The 20,270-nt window shown below is 36.0% G+C and overlaps 3 protein-coding genes across 7 annotated transcripts; 2 read left to right on the forward strand and 1 right to left on the reverse strand.

Moving 5' to 3' along the window:
- The first annotated feature begins 1,365 nt into the window (after positions 1 to 1,365).
- LOC104890855 (amidase 1) lies at positions 1,366 to 7,103 on the forward strand. 4 transcript variants are annotated; one of them, XM_010676468.4, is made up of 9 exons: positions 1,371 to 1,585; positions 2,916 to 3,068; positions 3,796 to 3,920; positions 4,004 to 4,129; positions 4,451 to 4,633; positions 4,838 to 4,985; positions 5,416 to 5,584; positions 5,820 to 5,954; positions 6,061 to 7,103. In XM_010676468.4, exons 1-9 carry the CDS (start codon positions 1,482 to 1,484, stop codon positions 6,211 to 6,213), a joined length of 1,296 nt encoding a protein of 431 aa, XP_010674770.1. In that variant the 5' UTR covers positions 1,371 to 1,481; the 3' UTR covers positions 6,214 to 7,103. The 4 variants fall into 4 exon arrangements, with proteins under 4 accessions (XP_057250338.1, XP_057250337.1, XP_010674770.1 ...); XM_048643308.2 differs by having other exon boundaries at positions 1,434 to 1,585; positions 2,858 to 3,068; XM_057394355.1 differs by lacking the exon at positions 5,820 to 5,954 and having other exon boundaries at positions 1,366 to 1,585.
- A 5,216-nt stretch (positions 7,104 to 12,319) lies between these two features.
- On the forward strand, positions 12,320 to 17,579 carry LOC104890853 (mevalonate kinase). Of its 2 annotated transcripts, none has more exons than XM_010676465.4 (5): positions 12,320 to 12,605; positions 14,076 to 14,319; positions 14,738 to 14,991; positions 16,509 to 16,922; positions 17,312 to 17,579. In XM_010676465.4, the coding sequence occupies exons 1-5, from the start codon at positions 12,464 to 12,466 to the stop codon at positions 17,434 to 17,436; spliced, it is 1,179 nt and encodes a 392-aa protein (XP_010674767.1). In that variant the 5' UTR covers positions 12,320 to 12,463; the 3' UTR covers positions 17,437 to 17,579. The 2 variants fall into 2 exon arrangements, with proteins under 2 accessions (XP_010674767.1, XP_010674768.1); XM_010676466.4 differs by lacking the exon at positions 12,320 to 12,605 and adding an exon at positions 13,340 to 13,632.
- Positions 17,580 to 17,671: 92 nt separating this feature from the next.
- On the reverse strand, positions 17,672 to 19,888 carry LOC104890854 (glucose and ribitol dehydrogenase). The gene is made up of 4 exons (XM_010676467.4): positions 19,639 to 19,888; positions 18,841 to 19,217; positions 17,974 to 18,332; positions 17,672 to 17,890 (listed from the first exon to the last, which is right to left on the reverse strand). Exons 1-4 carry the CDS (start codon positions 19,759 to 19,761, stop codon positions 17,868 to 17,870), a joined length of 882 nt encoding a protein of 293 aa, XP_010674769.1. The 5' UTR covers positions 19,762 to 19,888; the 3' UTR covers positions 17,672 to 17,867.
- Between the last annotated feature and the right edge of the window lie 382 nt (positions 19,889 to 20,270).

Consider the following 20,270-nt stretch of genomic DNA (forward strand, 5'->3'; position numbering starts at 1 on the left):
CTTTTCGACGATTGAACCTGATACATATAATTTTTCCACTTTATTTGAGCATAAACTTTCTTCTACTGTATATTTCTTTCACTTGATAATATATTTGAATAACGATGAATAAATAACTAAAAAAACCAATGAAGCATTGATTTAAGAAAAATAAAGTTAAAAAATTAATAATAATTATAAATATATTTTCAAATCAAATTTTTTGTAACACGAATTAATTAATAATTGAGAAAATTAAAAAAATTAACAAAACATATATGCATAACATGCAAAAAATGCTAGTATATAAATAATGTAAGATGATCAAAGTATAATTGTGAATAATTTAAAAGTCAAAATGACATAAGAGCACAACCAATGGTTGCACTATAATTTGGGGTCATTGATTATTTTATTACTTTCTCACCCTTCCACCCACCCCACCATATTTTCTCTTTCCTCCAATTCTTCTTTGCTCCTCTTTTTCTTGGTCTATCATGAAGAGTTTGACATCAATTTTTTGCCCAATTTTTTTCTCTCTCCTAATAAACTAATAATACTTTTACACTCTCTTTTCATAACCCACAAGGAGGGCAACCACTAGGAGTACTCTAAGAGCATACCTAGTGGTTGGACTCTTGGGAGTTCATGAGGAGAGAGAGGGAAAAAGTAATAATAAAAAATAGGAGAGAGAGTACAAAGAGGAGAGAGAAGAAGATGAACTGGGCATTGGGTGGACCGTTCATCCCAAAAACTTATCAGCCAAAGTTATATAAAGGTGGACATGTGGCAAGAGTATATTGGGTTAGTTAATTTGGTTTTAATTTTTTGGGGTATGGTAAATAGTACTCCCTCTGTCTTTTTTTATTTGCTACATTTTGCTATTTAGGGGTGTTTCAATTTATTTGCTACATTTGCAAATATTTCCATATATAGTACATAGGTCCCACACTTTATTTACAAATTTGCCATCACTCTCTTCTTGATTTTGTAAATATTTCCATATATAATACATAGGTCCCACAATTTACCTATTTGCTTTTTTGTTAATTCCATTTATGTCAATGGTCCCCACTCCCTCCTTGGTCTTTGTGAAAAAGTGCTTGTAGCAAATAAAAAAAGACGGAGGGAGTAGGAGAGAGAGTTTGATGATCCTTTAAATCAGTCTAACCATTGGGAGTAAAAAAAAAAAAGAGTTTCTGGATAAGTTGGGCATAAATGAGGTGGAGGAAAGAGAAAGTAATAAAATAATTAGTGACCCCTAAAATTGGTCTAACCATTGGTTATGCTCTAACTGTAGATAACTCAAAAAATGGACGAAAGTGAAAATCAAACCGCAACAATCATGACTTCATGAGTAAAAAGAGGGAGTACAAGTACAGTTGTACTATTTGTAGTGAGAACAGAAACCTGACATCTGTACAACGTTAGCCTTTCGTCTCTCCCACTACCTTCTTCTGAAAGACGAGTGAGAGAAGTGAGTAAGATTGAGAGAGAGAAATATGGAGTCAGACTATGGAGCTTTCATGGAGAAATTCACACTATCTCCATCATCTTCTTCTGGGGAACTTTCCTTAACTGGTCTCAATTTTGCTGTCAAAGAAATGTGAGTAACTTTGCATGGAATTATCATTTGCCTTGATTAATTGTTCTAGCAATTCTTTCACCCCAATTTGCATTAGCTGTTAACTACTTCCATTTGATGTTAGGATTTTTTGTCAATTAATCTTGTTTCTGCAAGTGTTATTATTTTTTTTTTTATCGTAGTTGAACACTACCTGCTGAAAACTTACCACAAGATATAATTGTACTCCCTGTGTTCCTGATCGATGTTCCCAGTTTAACCAGCACATTTACCAATGTACATCTTTGACTATTAGGCCTTGTTTGGTTGACATCCAATTACCTAGGAATTGCAAGTTCCTAGGAAGTGCAAGTATAAGTAGATGTTTGTTTAACTAGAGCATAGAGAGTGGAACTTCCTAGGAAGTTCTAATTCCCACACAATAGGGGAAGTTGCTTACCTAGTTCCCCTAGGTAAGTGCCACTTCCCATGGGAATTCCATCTTCCCATAGCCTACCAAACAATTTTGCTTACTTCCTAGGAAGTGAAATTTCATGGGAAGTGAAAAATCAAGGGAAGATCAACTTCCCAAGTGCAACCAAACGAGACCTTAGTATATGTAACTACGTACTAGTAAAAAGCAATAAAATTTATTACTATTAAAAGTAGTCAATGAAAAGAATTAAATAAGATACTACTTCATGTGTTTTTTTTGTTCTTCCTATTTTGACTTTCCCGTTTGCCAATATACGTCTTTAACCTTAAATATATTTCATTGTGTATTAGGAAAAGTTATGATGATTCAATATTAATAAGGTACTCACTCATTGAGACGAATCAAACAAGACTCCACATGACTATATTTTTTTTATCATATGTTGAAAGTAAGTTAGAAGATTCTCTCCAGTTGTGAATAGTGTCAAGATTCTAAATAGGAAGCATAAGAAGAAACGGAAGGAGTACGTGATTATGTTATTTCTTATATAATGAGAAAAATCTAGAAGATTCCATATAAATCTATATAGTGCTATGTTTCTAAGTTGGAACATCAGTAAGGAACGGAAGAGGAGAAAGTAATGAAATATAGAAAGTTGAAGTTTTTTCTCATGGGAAATATAGAAAGTTGTTTACTTAGGGGAGCTATGGAAGTTAATTACTCCACTTATTGAAATTTTTGTGTGTTTACGTCAACCAAATAATTTGACTGTTTTTTCACCCTTAGAAATTTCCACTTTTCATGCATTTTTTAAATTTTTTTTTAGTGTCAACCAAACAAGCACTTAAAGTAATCTGCAACTTTTCTTTTGCCATTAGAAGCAAGTTAGTATCCAGAAGTCACAAGCATAATTTTAAAGAACTTGTCGTTGGGCAGATTTGATGTGGAAGGGTTTGTAACTGGGTTTGGAAATCCTGATTGGGCAAGAACACATACAACAGCCAATTCCACAGCCCCTGCTGTTTTGGCCCTCTTAAGGGCAGGTGCTACTTGTGTTGGCAGAACGGTCATGGATGAAATGGCTTACAGGTTAGTTTTTTCAGTTGGGATTCTAATAATCTATCTGATTATGCCCTTTTTTTTTTGTGAGGTTGTATACAGAATGACTTAAAAAAGTAGGTAGTATTTGATATCATTTCAACTGCATATATTCGAAGAGAATGTTACTCGTCTTTCTTGCTAATCTGATAGTTTATAATGTCCGCAAATCCATATACTCCCTCTCTTACTTTTGAACCTCATCAGATGGGTCCTTTTGTTATCAACATCATCTAATTTATTTACTTTTATATTGCAAGCCAAAAAGAAGAGGAACATCTACTTGCAAACGGAGGGAGTATTTGCTAAATATATTTCCTGTGAACATGTTAGAAATCCGTAGAATTCAGATTTCTAATCTGTTTATAGTTTCTTTTCCATTGGATTGTGTTATTTCTGATGAAGTGTGATGGTATAGCTAAAGTGTCTTCTCTTGTGGTAATTCATTCACTTTCCGAGATTCTTTAACATGGAGAATGTATTTCTCTGTCACCACAATATAAGAAAACTATGCATGATACTTGTGTATACTTGAGAAGTTAGAGGCAATTGATTTTCTCAAATATACGGTATGAAAACAGAACTTTTTAAATTGGTCAAGAGTCCTAGGAGTCTAGGACAGCCTACTGGTCGAGTGGTCTTGACTCATTTTTATATGATTACCCAGAAGTTTATACGATGTAATTCTAAACAAATACATTGCCATTTTCTTTGACAGCATAAATGGCGAAAACATACATTATGGTACACCTAGAAACCCTTGCTCAGCAGATCGAGTTCCCGGAGGATCTTCTAGTGGATCTGCTGTTGCAGTTGGTGCAAACATTGTAGATTTTTCTTTGGGTGTGTTATTTTTCTCTTTTTGAAAAAGTACTTTTTATTATACGTCAGCAATGGTGGAACTGTCATTTCTCTCATTTTTTTAGGTACTGACACTGGAGGAAGCGTAAGAGTCCCAGCAGCGTTCTGTAAAATTTATGGAATTCGTCCTTCTCATGGGGTTGTGTCTGTCGATGGTGTTGTTCCGATGGCTCAAAGCTTTGATACAGTCGGTAAAAGATGCAACAATATGACAACTTGAGCATATTTCAAAGTTTCACTTTTATCTCCAAGTGCAATTTGATTCTATGATAGAGTAACTTTCTGTCAGCATTTTGTCTTGAACTAGACGAGATTTAAGTATATTCTAAAATGCAAAGTTTCAGTAGTCTATCAACTCCTGCATTTGGACTGCATCAGTAGATTCACACTTTATTATGATGTCCAATATGCGTACTTTTTCTAAGCTTGATTACATCTGTGATCTTCAGAAATTCAAATTGACATGAGTGTAATATTACAGTACACATATTGAAAATTAAGCTATCTCTCAGGATGGTTTGCTAGGGATCCGGCAATCTTGAAGAGAGTAGGGGATGTGCTACTTCCAACCGTTGATGCACCTCTAGCGAATCCTAGTTCAATAATCTTTGCCGAAGACTGTTTCAAGCTTCTAAACATTCCAATCGATAGAGTAAAACAAGTTCTAGTCAACACTTTGGAGAAATTGTTTGGAGGTAAGTCCGTTGAATTGCTGCGCATGGTAGTTTCTGGTTTTGGGAAATGTAGGTGTTTTTCTTAAACAGACTGCATACAATTCATAAGCTAGTAGTCTGATATGAGTTCTAGGAGGAATTTGTTTCTATATTGATGAGTGAAACTTCCCTACTCATCAATTTGTTTCTCAAACTGTCTTGTCATTTCTCTAACCATTATTTCAGGTCAGGTTTTAAAGTATATGGATATTGGGAACTATGTAGAGGAAAATGTTTCAAGTCTAAAGCATTTCATGAGCCAGGGTGGTGATGCAAAAGAATACAGCATACCATCGCTGGTAGCCCTTTCAAGTGCTATGCGGCTGCTACAAAGGTACAGCTCACTAGTAAATTAACCCAATACAATTAGACCATCAAATTCATAAACATCTCAACTTTCATCCATTTTCCTAAAATAATGTCAACTTTGGATTACATCAAGAATAATTTCAAGTTTAGGGGGGACTTTCTTAAAAATCCAAATTCTTCTTTTTTTTTTTAATCTTTTTTGTCTTCATTAATTATTTTAGGGGTGTGGTATAGAACAAAATAAATAAGTTGGATAGTTTTGAGAGGCTGCCACGAAGCTTGGGATTATCCTAAGACAATTAAAAAACTGGGATTATTTTGGGAAGATGAGTCAAAGTTGAGATTATCTATGTCAAGCTTTTTTTTAACCAAGTAACTGGGCTTATTGTTTTTCTTGCCATAAGTTTATATTTTGCTGTGGCTTACTCTTTTCTCTATTATTATTCGAAGTGTAGATATGAGTTTAAGATTAACCATGGTGAGTGGGTCTCTTCCACAAAACCTATTCTGGGACCAGGAATAAACGAACGAGTTTGGGAGGCTGTGCGGGCTACTGATGATAAGATCGACATTTGCCACTCTGTCAGGACTGAATTGCGGGCTGCTCTTGCTTCTCTCCTAGGGGTATTTACTATGACTTGCTATGATAATTCCATCCTTTACTTTGGTAACATTGCCTCAACATTCAGAAATGCCTATGTATTGATACCACAAAATTCTATCACATTCAACCCTTCTTAGTTCAATATGACAAACTTTTGAAACTTTTGGCAATGATTTAGCTCCTCTTCGTTTCCTTACTGTTAACACCCTTTTTTTGTCATATTTACATTATTCAGATTAGTAATTCTTTTTGTAGGATGTTGGTATCCTTGCTATCCCGACTGTTCCTGGTCCACCACCTAAACTGCAAACCGAGCCATCTACTTTGGAAACCTTTCGAGCTAGAGCTTTCAGCTTACTCTCCATTGCCGGAGTATCTGGATTTTGTCAGGTTTTTCCTTTCTCATAAGCAAAGACAATGCATCAAAAGCTTCATTTCTATTCTATGTGTCTCGTCCTCCTTTTTTCATGATTAGAATCTTCCTTTATCTTTGCAGGTAAGCATACCGCTAGGATTATACGATGATCTTCCTGTGTCTGTGTCGCTGTTGGCTAAACATGGTTCTGATATGTTTCTAATGAGTCTTGTAGAGAATCTTTGTCCAACTCTCAAGGAACATATTGATGCTGCTACAAGATCTAGCCTGTAAATCCTAATTTGATATTTGATGTACAGTATCCTTTTTGTTAATTATGACTTGAAATCTTGTGAATGACATAAGGCTGACTTTGAATGCACATATATCCCAATCTATAAATGATTTTGATGTGATTCAAATTGGAAGTGATAGCTTGTTCAAAGAGCTTTCCAACGATAGGTCATATGTCAAATTCCGATAAGAAACGAGAAAGTTATGCCTGTTTTACGAATGACTGACGAAACTGTTTCGTACCGGGCTCGAAAACCCGCGGGCGCGGGCTATATCCCGCGGGCGGGCAGAACATCTGTGAGAATGGGGATGACTGGCCGCGGGCGCGGGGTACACCCTGCGGGTCGGGCGCTGAACGCGTGTTTTGATATGTTTTCGTTTCTAAGTTATCTTTTAGGGTTTGTACGGGTTCCTTATGATTATAAAAGGGCTCTTAGTGTTCATTATTATTAACACAACTTATGAAACACTTTTAGCCTCTAGATTTAGGATTCTTGTATTATTCTCTCTGATTTTCTCCATTATAGTGAAGAAGCTTTAATCCCCCACCTGTGGATGTAGGTCAAATTTGACTGAACCACGTAAATCCTTGTGTTATTCGTTTGTTCATCTTTATAGTTTTCTTACCTTCATTATTTCATTGATTTTCTGTTCCGCATTAATCAAACTACAACACCTATTTCCTAACACTTTTCTCTACATTTTCATCTCACCATAGAATTAATGTATAATATGATCTGTATTCTGTGTTTATGCCAATTGCTAACTGAAATATCAGCTATTGAACTCATTGGTGGGTACCAGTTCCAAGCCTCTCGAAATCTTGATTATCATTTACACTTGTTCGTTTTCCTGTTATTAATCAATCAAAGTTCATCTTCGTCCCTTAATTTCTCCATTTTAGCACTATAATATGTCCAAGCTAAGTTGATTCTTTGCATGATATAGTGTATTTAGACTCGAGTTGGCAATTCCATTGGTGGATTGGTTTCTTGATTGTTTTCTTGTCAAGTTCAGGTTCATAAAACATACCTGAAATTGTATGAAACCTAACTAATTACATAATAATATGAGACATATCAAGCGTGTGGTAACTCCACTCACCACATATCCACTAAAAGTCTCTTTGCTACACAACTCAAAGGGTAGAAGAAGAGTAATGGTTATAAACCTTTACACTCTTTCTTATTCTTTCACTGTGGAACAAGAGACTCTTTACATTCTTTTGAAGCAAACTTTTGAGTTTCTTAAAAAATCCTTTATAAACTCCAACAACCTGTACAAAATAGCAACAGTTGCAACTCAAGGTTCTCACAATATGTACTATGTAAGACGTGGTCCCACATATTTTAACTCGTGGTGCACGAGGAAAAGGCCATGCATAGTGTTTGGTGAAGTGTGATGTGTGAACATGGGGCTCACTGATCATTGATCAATAATCACCATGATCCTAATTCATAAAGATGCCTCATCTGCTTGGCGAGTATCAAATTAATCCAATTTTTAGTTAAGAAAAATATTAACTTTCTCATTGAACATTAATCATAAGTTAATAATGTAGAGTGAATTAAATGTTAAAAAGTGTAAGGTAAGTCTATCTTATAATAATAGTAGTGTACTTAAACTTTTTGTCTAAAAAGACAGTTTTAACTTATATGAGCCCTTTTCTAAGTTAAAGATGTCGTCACTTTCAAGAGAAATGATCTCTTTAGGTCAAAAAGTTACCTCGTCTTACTATAAATTATTGGAGGATGATCTTATATGAGAAGTTGCAAATGTAAAATAGCGAGTCTTATATAAGTTCGTTTTACAATGATTATAATGCAAGTCCACTTTGCTTTTTATCTGTCTTATATGTTAGAGATTAATCTAGAAAATTTAGATGAAAAATGTCAGAAAAATATCTAATGTGTATCTAGAATTGTCTTGTGAAAAATCTAAGATATTTGAACTTGAAAGAAAAATCTAGAAGTTAGGATACAACAATTATAAATATGTAATATGTACATGAGCTCAAATGAGGGAGAGCCAAACAAAGTGAGCTCCACACAAAATATTAGGAAAGGTAGAAACAAAGGATTTTACCAAGGTTAATGAGAGACATGAGCTCTCACAAACACACTTGTACAATTAATTATAAATGAAAATTCAATTTTACGATACTATTCGGGTCCATCAAAACTTCCGTATGCGCCACATATTCTATCATGGTATCAGAGCCGGAACGTGATAACGCCAACATCCGAGTAGCAAGAAGAAGATAGAAGATGCAAATTATCAAGTTGAAGGTTGAAGCAAGATAAAAGAAGTTGAGGTAAGTGTTAAATTTAAAGTATGTAGAAGAATTTAAATTAAAGGTGAAGATAAAAAAAAATGGTGAAGGGAAAATTTGAAAATAAAGTGGAAAAGGATTAAAATGATAAGTTGGAGGGTTGATGACATGAGCATCAACAAAATGAAGTTAAAAATGGTAGGGAAAAGGCTAAAACAAAGAGGAAGCTAATGACAAAGGCATTAGCAGAGTAGGTTGGTGACAAGAGCACCGACAGTTGGGAAGAAGAAGTAAAAAAAAAAAAAAAAAGATAAGAAAAAAAAGGAGAAAAAGAATATTGGAACTTGCTAATGACATCAGCATTAGCAGTGGTGGGTGGTGACATGAGCACCACAAGAAAGAAAAAAAAAGATTGAAGATTGAATGGTTGACAACATGGGTGTCAACATAATGATCAACAAAAATCAATGAAAAAAGGAGTTGTTGGTAACCTGAGTACCAACAAAGAAAAGGAGATAAAGTGATAATTGGGGGAGCAAGTTGGTAACAAGGGCACCAACACAAAATGTTGAAAATCAACAATATGGGAAGAAAATGAAAGTGAACTTGGAGATAGTTGATGACAAGTGCATCAACAAGACTTTGAAGAGACCTTTGGAAAAAGTATGATGAAGTACAAGAATTTTCAAGATTAAGGGGGAGTGTTAGAGATTAATCTAGAAAATTTAGATGAAAAATGTCAGAAAAATATCTAATGTGTATCTAGAATTGTCTTGTGAAAAATCTAAGATATTTGTACTTGAAAGAAAAATCTAGAAGTTAGGATACAACAACTATAAATATGTAATATGTACATGAGCTCAAATGAGGGAGAGCCAAACAAAGTGAGCTCCACACAAAATATTAGGAAAGGTAGAAACAAAGGATTTTACCAAGGTTAATGAGAGACATGAGCTCTCACAAACACACTTGTACAATTAATTATAAATGAAAATTCAATTTTACGATACTATTCGGGTCCATCAAAACTTCCGTATGCGCCACATATTCTATCATTATAATGTTACATTAGTATGTGAGATTTGATTTTTGATCACAAAATCCATTTTGTATACTTAAGTTCGATTATCTTTACTTGGGTCATTTGTGCAAGAGGTTTTATGAAGTTTGTACATTTATATACATATTACATTGCAATTAAAACAATAATTTATTCTTATTAAATACTTTTGTTTAATAATAGATGTATCATATCGACTTTTTACACTATTTGAATATCAATTTTGACCATCTTTACTTACTAATATATAAAAATAAGTGAAAGTATTGGGTCAGACCGTCTGACCCAATACTTTTGGTCGGACGACTCCCTCTTTGGACTTTCTTCTTCTCAAAACAGTAGAAAAATTACCGGTAAGTATCAGAAGGAGCAATTTTGCCAATAAAAGGAACAAAAGAAGATTCAAAATGAAACTGAATTTCCATATAAAAATCCCTCATTGTTCTCAAAACAGAAAGAAGTCGAGGAAGCAACGACGCCATTTAGACCAAGCAGATAAATGATGATGTTGAACAAGTATTCTAGAAACTTTCAATTTATGACGACAAAGCGCATCTTGTAGTGGATTCCACCTAGAAGAATTCTGTAACGACACGTCATTTGCTAATCTTCACAATAGATTCGAGAGTTTGGAGGAGAGAGAGTGGGAGTGAGACATAGCAGTTGGTGTGAGGTAGGAGTAGAGAAGAAGATAGTAATAATTTGGTGAGAGATTACTTGACTTTCAGTTGGTGTGTAAATTCTTTCCCTAAACTGTGTTGACGGCTCTTCTTCTCCCTTTCATTCCTCATCCCTTCTCGGGCAAGCAGTTGTCACTCGGGGCCACTCTGTCAACTAGTAACGGAAAGAAGCTCTTAAACTATAGGAGAAAGCTATTCTCCCTAAGTCGAATCGGTGGAATGAATCAGCGCTTCCCGATACGGCATGCAGCTAGCTGGCTGAACCGATCTATCTTACTAAGATATTGAAACCGTCGATTCAGGTGGAGAGAGAGTGGAATCCTTGGCTGGTATTTGATCGCTAGTTGGTTCGGATAAAGATCTTGCTTTGGTTCGGCTTGGAACCTCGACGTGCTACCTACTAATGGTATCGAATAAAGGTTCTTAGCTGCCGTTGCTTGGGCGCTAGGGATTGGTCCTGATGGCAAGGATTCACTTTCTTGCTTTGAGCTCCCTGGGAATGGAAATGCGGATGCAGAGGCTGCCTCCCAAGCATTTGATCCTGGAACAGAAGACATTAGATCCAGCTTTGGGCTCAGTACCTCCATTAGGTCACTGACTCCCATTTCCGTTGATTGGACAACCGGCCTTAACGGCGCTCCCTTATTAGCTTGTGTTGTTTTTCTTTTATTTGGTCTTCTGAATTCTTTCAGTTGGTGTGTAAATTCTTTCAGCTTGTGTTGTTTTTCTTTCATTTGGTCTTCTGAACAAAAATTGAAACCAACTGGAAAAAAAATTGAAACCAACTAAAAAAAATTGAAACCAACTAAAAGTCGTCCGACCAAATATTATGGTCGGACGAGTCTGACACAATACATTCTATAAAAATAAATGTCATAATTCTAATTTTTTTTAATGGGTTAATCCCAATGTAAATCTTTAAAATAATATATATTTTTTTTAAATAACATATAGTTGAAGATATTAATGGTCAAAGATGTACATCGACAAATATGCCTAATCAATATAATGTATCTTACCATTGTCAAAAAAATAAAAAAAATATGATATATCTATTAAAAAATACAAAAAATACTCCATCCGTTTCGAATTAAATGCAAAAAAAAATATATTATGTCCCATAAATAATACCTCTTTGTTGCATTTAATTTAAAATGGAGAAATTATATTGTTAAAAAGAATTGCTTGTCTCTATATAAAACAAACCACTATCCTAAAAGACGATTTGAGAGCACTCATGGTACACCCGGGTGTACCATGAGCATGGTACACCCAGGTATTTTTGTAATAAATTACAACTTCAGGGGCACGTTTGTAATTCTGCGTACTCTCTCCTCTTCCTCTTCCGCGTGCTTTCACTGCCATTTTTCCGGCAATGCTGCTCATTTCCGACGGGATGTGTGACGACAGCGGTGATCCGTTCAAATCTTCGTCATTTTTGTCGTCGTTGTTGTTTCAGGACTCATTTCTCTCAATTCTTTCTCTCTCTCTTTCTCGCTCTTCTTTCTCGCCGGAAACATAGAAATCAAAACTTCCACGATCTGAAATTCGCGAGATGGTGATGATGAGGCGACTGAAATTCCATGATCTGAAAGTCGACAGATCTGAAATTCGCGAAACAAAAATAAACAAGTTGAAATTCGTCGATTTGTTGTTCATTTGTTCAATTGATCTGTTGTTGTTGTTGTTGTTCTGTTGTTGTTGTTTCAATAGTTCTCTCTCTCCTTCTTCCTTCCAAACACAACAATGGAAATTTAAAATTCGCGAAAAAAAAAAAAATTCCAGATCTGAAATTGAGGAAAAAGATGATGAACAAATGACAAAGTTTGCTCGTTTGGGTAAAAGTGTGCTCATTTTCTTAAATGAGTAAATGCTTGTTCATTTGTTCATTTTGTTCATTTTATTCATTTGCTCATTTACTCATTTGCTCATTTTGCTCATTTGCTGAAAATAGCCTTGGGTGTACCATGCTACCATGAGCATGGTACACCCAGGTCTACTATAAAGATTCTCAGACGATTTCGCTACCTTATGCCGTGGAGTCCTCGTGGGTTATATAACCAAATAAAATAAACCTCGTGGGTTGCACTTGCATTTTGCATTTGAAGAAGTATATTTATCAGACAAACGAAGCGTAAGTGCGTAACAGGAAAAACAACCTTGTGAGTTGTGATTTCCATTTTCATATTCTCTCTCTAAACTCTAAAACTCTGAAGTCAAAATCATAGTGAAACCAAAATGGGGAGAACGAGAACGGAGGTAACAGCAAGAGCTCCCGGAAAAATCATACTTTCCGGCGAACACGCCGTCGTTCATGGATCCACCGCCGTCGCTTCCTCCATCAATCTCTACACTTCCGTCTCACTCCGCTTTTCTTCCGGTAACTTTTTTTTCCTTCTTTCTTTCTCTCTCTCTCTCCTTCATCTTCATTTTACCTTTTTTTTAGCATAACGTCATTTGTTTTTCCTCAATTTTATCGTTGTTTTCTCTTCCTTTTGCTTTAAATTGCTGCTTAGTAATGATATCTGCCTTAATTGTTGAGCTGATTCACATTTGGGAAATCACATTAACATAAGGCTTAATTGCTAATACCAAAGATTTATTCGTTTTATAGGTGCTTCATTTCAACTTGCACACTTTTTTTTTTTTGTAGAATTTTTAACTTGCACACTTACCCCAACAACATTGATCATTAATTATCTATAAGTACAAAGTTATATAAAAAAATAGATAATTGCCAGGGTTGGTTGTCCATGCAATTACGGCGATGGAATAGGCCCCAAAAATATAAGGGTCCCAAAATATATTTATATTTAATTGTTTGAAGATTAGACAAAAGAAAACATTTGGATCAATAGTAAAAGTATAAGGGAAGGAATAACGAGAACATGAAATTCATCAAAGTTATGTTTTTTTAACCTTTTGAAGGTAGTCGCCATTAACCAGCTGTAAATACGAATCTTATAAATTTTTTTTTGAACTACAAATGAAGGGCCCACTTAAGGAAATTGTACAGGGTCTCCATTATTTTTGCTCATATTTGCCCCACCCCTGGATAATTTAACAAGATCATGTATGTTAACATTAGCATAATGTAGAAAAATATGAGCAAATAGAGTTAGTGTTAGTGAATAGTACAAAGTCAGAGTGGAGCATCTATTTAAAAGTAGAGGGACTAGTTGTTTTCTTCATTATGAGATTTATAAGTTTGTCAAGAACATAAGCTGATTTTACTGATACGGTAAGGTTGATTTAAGTTTTTTAGAAGGCTTTGAGAATCGCGCTCCAGGCTCCACCGTGGAACATTAAGGGATTTCATATTGTTGGTATACAAGGATAATTATTTGTGAATGTTGGATCTAATGATCCAGTTCCCAGAGATTGGTCAAGGTTTAATTTAATGTTGGGTATGTCTAGTCTCTTTTGATGCTTTGAAAGCTATGTTTGTATGCTTTCTCAAAGACGTCCAATTTATCAATTAAGGATAGACTGCTACGAAGTATTTTTGAAAAATCTAGATTACTCTACTGAATTGAAGGTCTCAACTCTCTTGGCGGTGTAGTTCATAGTTGTATTCATTTCTGTATTATAGGCCGTGTTGAATATTGATACTTCCTTTTGCTATGCTTGGAGATGTTCTATATTGGTTGAGTCTTACATGTGTCCAAAGGTTCTAACACTTCCTTTTTTTCTAGAATTTTTCTCACCATCTTTCGAAATATATGGTTTTCGATAGTGCACTCAAACTTCTTCCACTCACGACATGTTGCTAATGCCCTCATGTTTTAATTTTGTCAAATACATTAGACTTTTAGGGATTATATCATGTGATTGTCTTGCTTTTGTACAGATAGTGAGAATGTGCTTAAGCTTGAGCTCAAGGACATGGAACTAGAGTTTTCCTGGCCAATAGAGAGACTTAAACAAGTACTGCCAGATTTTGACAGTCCATCACCTTCAGCACCTAAATCTTGTTCAACAGATTCGCTTAAGTCCATAGCATCACTCCTAGAAGAGCAAAATATTCCAGAAGCTAAAATAACATTGGCTTCTGGAGTGTCTGCCTTTCTCTGGCTATACACTTGCATCCATGGGTATGTCTTGGTGAATTTGTCTTCTTACTTCCGATTTTTCGCTAGAGAAATTCGTTTTCTGAATGCAATCCATTCCCTATTTTAACTTCATTAAAAGTTGTGCACAATTTTAAGAATATATAAGCTAATGCAACTTTTTACCGAAAATTAGTTGATACAAATTCAAAGACGACAATTTTAGTGCATCGATAATTTAAACAACAGACTATGATATGATATGGAATGAGAAAATTTTGTTAAGCGGCCCTTAAGTATGGTACACAGGGAGTTACAATGTTTGTCGTTGGCCTGTCTTGATGTTTTTGAATCAAGTGTCGTATTCTCAATGCCCTTATATTGTGTTTCTTTAGTATATATAGCATTTATAAGTTGTTTCCTTCCTCATATAATTTTGTATTCCTTATCTTTGATTTATCAGGTACAAACCTGCAATAGTGACTCTGACATCTGAACTTCCTCTAGGCGCTGGCTTAGGCTCATCTGCTGCATTTTGTGTGTCACTTTCTGGAGCCCTTCTTGCATTGTCAAAGTGTTGTGAGCTTGACTACAACCAGCAGAGTTGGGTAGCTTTAAAGGATAGTGAGCTCGACCTTGTAAATAAATGGGCTTTTGAAGGCGAAAAGATAATTCATGGAAAGCCATCTGGGATCGACAACACAGTAAGCACCTATGGTATGCCATTCTATTCAAGGCGTATTTTGTTTGCCAAATTTCCTGCCGTGTATACTTTTGATAGAAGCTTATCAAATAACATAATTTTCATATCTAAAGTTTCCATGCATTTGCTTGCCTCCTTTATCCACTAAAATATTGTTAATTGCTGTCATCATTTTTTTTTAGTAAAGATTTATAAAACTGATCATAACAAAAATGGTGCGTGTGCTGAAAGGTTAACAGATATGTCTGTTTATCCAATCGTTAACATATTTACCTCCTGAATATGTAGAGAACTTATAGCAAACCTTCAACATACATGGGTGGAAGTGTACTCTGTGTCTCTGAGCTGAAATTTCTGCATTGCCTATCATGTCAGTTCTTAATTCGAAGCATAAAAGATGCTGAATATATTTGAAGTTCTTGGAAAGCTTTAACATATTATTTAATTGTTGTGGAGAGCCCTCGGTTACGAAGCACTTTCAAAATTTAGAGTATGTGGCAATGAGCCAATGACCACAGGAAAAGAAGCAATTTAAAGCTTTGAAGATGCAATGAAGATCAAGCAAACAAACACGACATGATATCATGACATGACAAGATTGGGGCATCCCATTTCATTATTTATTTTCAAGTAGTCTAGTGTGACTCTAGAAATTTAGAGTCTTCTTCTCAAATCCCACTTTCTTTGATCTCAATGAAGTCAAAATCTATTGATCTCATGGCGCGGTTGGTGGGCGGTAATAAATGTTGGTGACGAATTCATAGATATTTTGTGAAGAAAATCTCAAGCTAATGTCCATGGTAGATTGGTAATGCTTGTCATTTTTTTCATTACAAATTTTCATACCATCCATTACCAATTTAGATGTGGTATCAGGTGGTAATTTTAGATTATAATTGACTTAAGTGCAATGGATGATTAAAGCAGACCGTCACTGTGTATTGATTAAGAATCAGTTGGAAACCACCTATGTAGATACCCATGGTTTTTGACAAAGGTATGGGGCAGTCCCATACTAATAGTCGGTACTAAAGGTGACTTGGTACACACTATTGCTTGACATTGTTTTCGGTTTGTTAAATGATAATGTGGCTATAGACTATAGTACAGTTGAATGTCCTAGCGACCTAGCCTAAGCGTTTCACATTGACACGCTGATCTACTTTCAATTCAGTTCCCTCTATATGAGACTATGTGTTACCGGAATCGGTAGTATGTAGAACTCGTGTTAGTGATCTAAATTAACTAAAGTCATTTGTCTATGTCATGATGTCAATGTGTCATGTTCTAACTCAAACATTTAGGTATACATTGTCATGTCATCTTTTGATTCACAAAAACTAACATAATATGTCAACATTGTATATTGGAGGCAAAAGAAGTCGAACATTAAGCAGAAATTCTTTAAAACATGCACGCTTTACAATGTCTATAAACAACTTCCACAGATTTACTGAGGCCTTGGTATGGTGTCAGAAATTCTAACTTACTCCTTGAAGCACCACTTATGATATATGATTTTATTGCACAGGAAATATGATACAGTTCAGGTCAGGAGAACTCACACGAATGAAGACGAGTATGCCACTAAAAATGCTCATAACAAATACCAAGGTTGGGAGAAACACAAAAGCATTAGTTGCTGGTGTCTCCGAGAGGACACTGCACCATCCTAATGCGATGGCTTCTGTTTTTGATGCTGTTGATTCTATCAGCAAGGAGTTGTCTACTATCATACAGACACCAGCTCCTAATGAGATTGCGGTGACTGAAAAAGAAGAGAAGTTGGAAGAACTGATGGAAATGAACCAGGGCTTGCTTCAGTGTATGGGAGTGAGCCATGTTTCAATAGAGACTGTTCTCCGAACAACTCTTAAATACAAGTTACGTTCCAAACTGACAGGAGCTGGTGGTGGAGGCTGTGTATTGACACTGTTACCAACCCGTATCCTTTCAAACATTATAATTTCTTGATTTGCCTACATACTTGCACCATCTGGTATTTCTTAAGTTAGTACTTCCTCCATCCATAATTATCTTTCTACTTTCCGTTCACTTAATTGGTATATAGTTTTGCGAGATATGTCAAATGTGTTTTGATGTTCTATTTCCAAAATAACAATCTCCTCTAATAAGTATATCATTGAAGTTATTAATGTTCAAAAATGTGCATGGAAATCTATTGAAAACCAAATGGGAAGGAGATTATAGGACGGAGAGAGTACCACCCTAATTTAAGTTTAATTCTTACTTTGGCATTGTTAACTAAATGTCTAAATTCTTAGTTCTTTTTACCATAGTTCAAATGTCCTTTTTCCTTGACCATGTACTCAGTTTTGTCAAACATTGTGGTTGATAAAGTAGTTGCTGAGTTAGAATCCTGCGGCTTCGAATGCTTCATAGCTGGAATTGGTGGCAATGGCTTGGAGGTATGCTTCAACGATTCTACCCAAACTTGAGCGATGAATATCCGTGTACTATTTTGAGTCTTTAACTTGGTTGTTGAATTATGTTGATTGTACTAGTTTAAGTCATTCTTTCCGAGTGTACAATATGTATGTACATTAATATCATTATTGTAGCCTGCATGCTTATTCTTCTACCTTGGGTAAAAGTTTCTTTAAACCTTCATGTATGAGAACCTGGATGTGGGAGATAGGTCTTAAATGTATTCCTTGTGTTCTTTACACCAGATAAAACATAAAGCTTTTATTACCATTATGTACTGTTGGTACAGAGTTTCAGAAGGTACATTAACACACACACACACACACACACACAGTTACAAGAAAGAAACTCGGGAAGACTACTTAACCATGGATGCCATCTTAAGGTTTATGCTCACTTTGCTGCAGTCCCGGGAAATAGAAAAACATCATTTAGAAAATTTCTAGCCATTCACAATAGCTCCACCTGCACATAAAACATGAAACATATGAACTATAGAAAACAAACCAAATAACATTCAAATTCTGAAGAAATATTGAAGACTGTACCATTAGGATGGATGGTTTGGCCGGTAATATAGGAGGAATCTGCATTGCAAGCAAGGAACACATAGGAAGGCGCGACCTCACTAGGCTGCCCCGCCCTTTTCATGGGCACCTCTGACCCAAAGCTCTCAACCTCATCTTCCTTAAATGAGGCTGGAATCAGGGGAGTCCAGATAGGACCTGGGGCTACCGCATTGACTCGGATGCCCTTCTGTACAAGCTGGAGGGCCAAGCCCCTGGTGAAGGCCACAATAGCACCTTTGGTAGAAGTGTAGTCCAGTAATGAAGGACTGCCTTTAAATGCGACGATTGATGTAGTATTGATGATGCTGGACCCTTCTCGCATATGCTTCAGGGCATGCCTATACAAATGCAGACAGAAAATCACCACCGACATAATTTACAAACTTCCAAAATGGTGTGGGATAAAATAATAAATAAAATTTTCGAAATGGTATTAATTTGGAAATATATGAAAAAATCAGGCGTTCTTTGGGGTCATTAGATGTTTATCTCTTCTACTTAACTTATTCATAATCCTTCAGGACTGCACTTCATATTTTCCATAAGTTGCAGTAAAGTCAATGGAAAGCAGAGGTATTCATACTATGAAATTGGGAATTGTAACATTCCATTTCACTTGCCTCTAACAGCAGAAGTGGAGAAAACAGTGAACTAGAGCAATTAACTCTCAAATTGATCTTCTTAAACGGACCCCAGTTACCAAAAGAAAACATAAGGAATTTGTTAATGTTCTCACTTCTCAGAAGTGAACTGCAACATTGTCCTCAGTGGGTGTTGCAGACTTCTTGTAGTAGCTGGACTTTTCTATGAAGTATGAAATAATTAGTCATGTGATTTAGTGCTCACCTTGTGACTAAGAAATGGGAGAAGATGTTTGTCCTGAATACCCTCTCAAGCTTCTGCTCACTGACCTCTTCTATAGTCGAGCGTTCGTACTGCTCGGCACAATTATTGACCAGGATATCTATGCGCCCAAAGGCATTAACCACCTCGTCGACCACCCTTTTACAGTGCTCATCATAACCCAAATCTGCTGCAACTGCTATGGGGTCTTTTGCACCAGTCCCCTTGGCACTTTTGATAAGCTGAAGGGTATCCACAGCATCCTTGTCCTCGTGACCCTTGACATATGTAAAAGCTACAGTTGCACCCTCCAGAGCAAAGTGGTGGCATACGGCCCTCCCTATTCCTGAGTCTCCTCCAGTCACCAGAGCCACTTTCCCCTGCCATCAGACCAATTCAGACAAAAATCTAAATACGTGTGTATGTAACGTTTCTAACAAGCTGAAAGTGCTCGAAAGATTCCCTTAGTAGCTTGCACTTTAAGATGGCATAAGTTAATGAATAGAAATTTGCATGCAATACAAGGTATCCACCTTGAATGTACTTGTTAATGGATCTCTAACTCCTGAGCTCAGCTATCTTTCTATTAAGAATGGAACTGTGTATATCTGGACCATGTCTAGAAGACATTAAACCAAGATCTTGTTCTATAGAAATTTATGAGCTGAATCTTCTTCCTTCAATCAAGAGTCTAACATCTAAAGGAGGACTCTTGATTAAATTTCGAGTTAATGGGAGTAGCCTTTTTCATATTTCAAACTCAATAGATGAGATAGTTGAGAAGAACAATCAGCTATATACCTGCAGTTTGTTGGCTGGCTTGTATTGAGAGCGAGCCGTTTCGGGGATAGGATCCATCACATGCTGTTTCCCAGGCTGAGTCTCTTGTCTCTGTGCCGGGAAATTTCTTCCATTAGTGGCCATAGTACAGACTTCTTAGCAACGATCAAAGCAGCAGGAAAACAAGAAGATGAACACTAATATGGTGAAAAAAAGCACAAAGTTTAAAGCTCTTGTTATGGAGTTGTGGTAGTAGTTTGAAGCTCTTGAATGTTTGTTTATATAAAGAGCATATTCAGGTTGGGGGATGGACGTGGCAGTGTGCACGGAGTCTGTATGTCCTGCAGATTACTGCCATTAGACACGTCTGATCTGCTGAAGTCTGAAGACCAAATTTATTATGACCTGAAGGTTCTACTTGAGTTCTCTCCTAGTAAGTCATTCTCATCTCCTTTCACCGCTTCTGGGGAAATAGTGAATCCTAGTTATCTGTAAGATTTTAGTGTCAGTCGTCCTGTAGTACAGTTGTACTGTGACTGATACATTAGTCAGTTTCTGGGACCTGTTTATAAATAAATGTCATACAGTAGTAACCAGGTTCCTGAGTGGTTCCCAGTCGGACATACCTTGTGTAACTTGAATTCGGGTTTAGT

This window comes from Beta vulgaris, chromosome 4, assembly GCF_026745355.1.
Source record: "Beta vulgaris subsp. vulgaris cultivar EL10 chromosome 4, EL10.2, whole genome shotgun sequence".
Taxonomy (NCBI): domain Eukaryota; kingdom Viridiplantae; phylum Streptophyta; class Magnoliopsida; order Caryophyllales; family Amaranthaceae; genus Beta; species Beta vulgaris.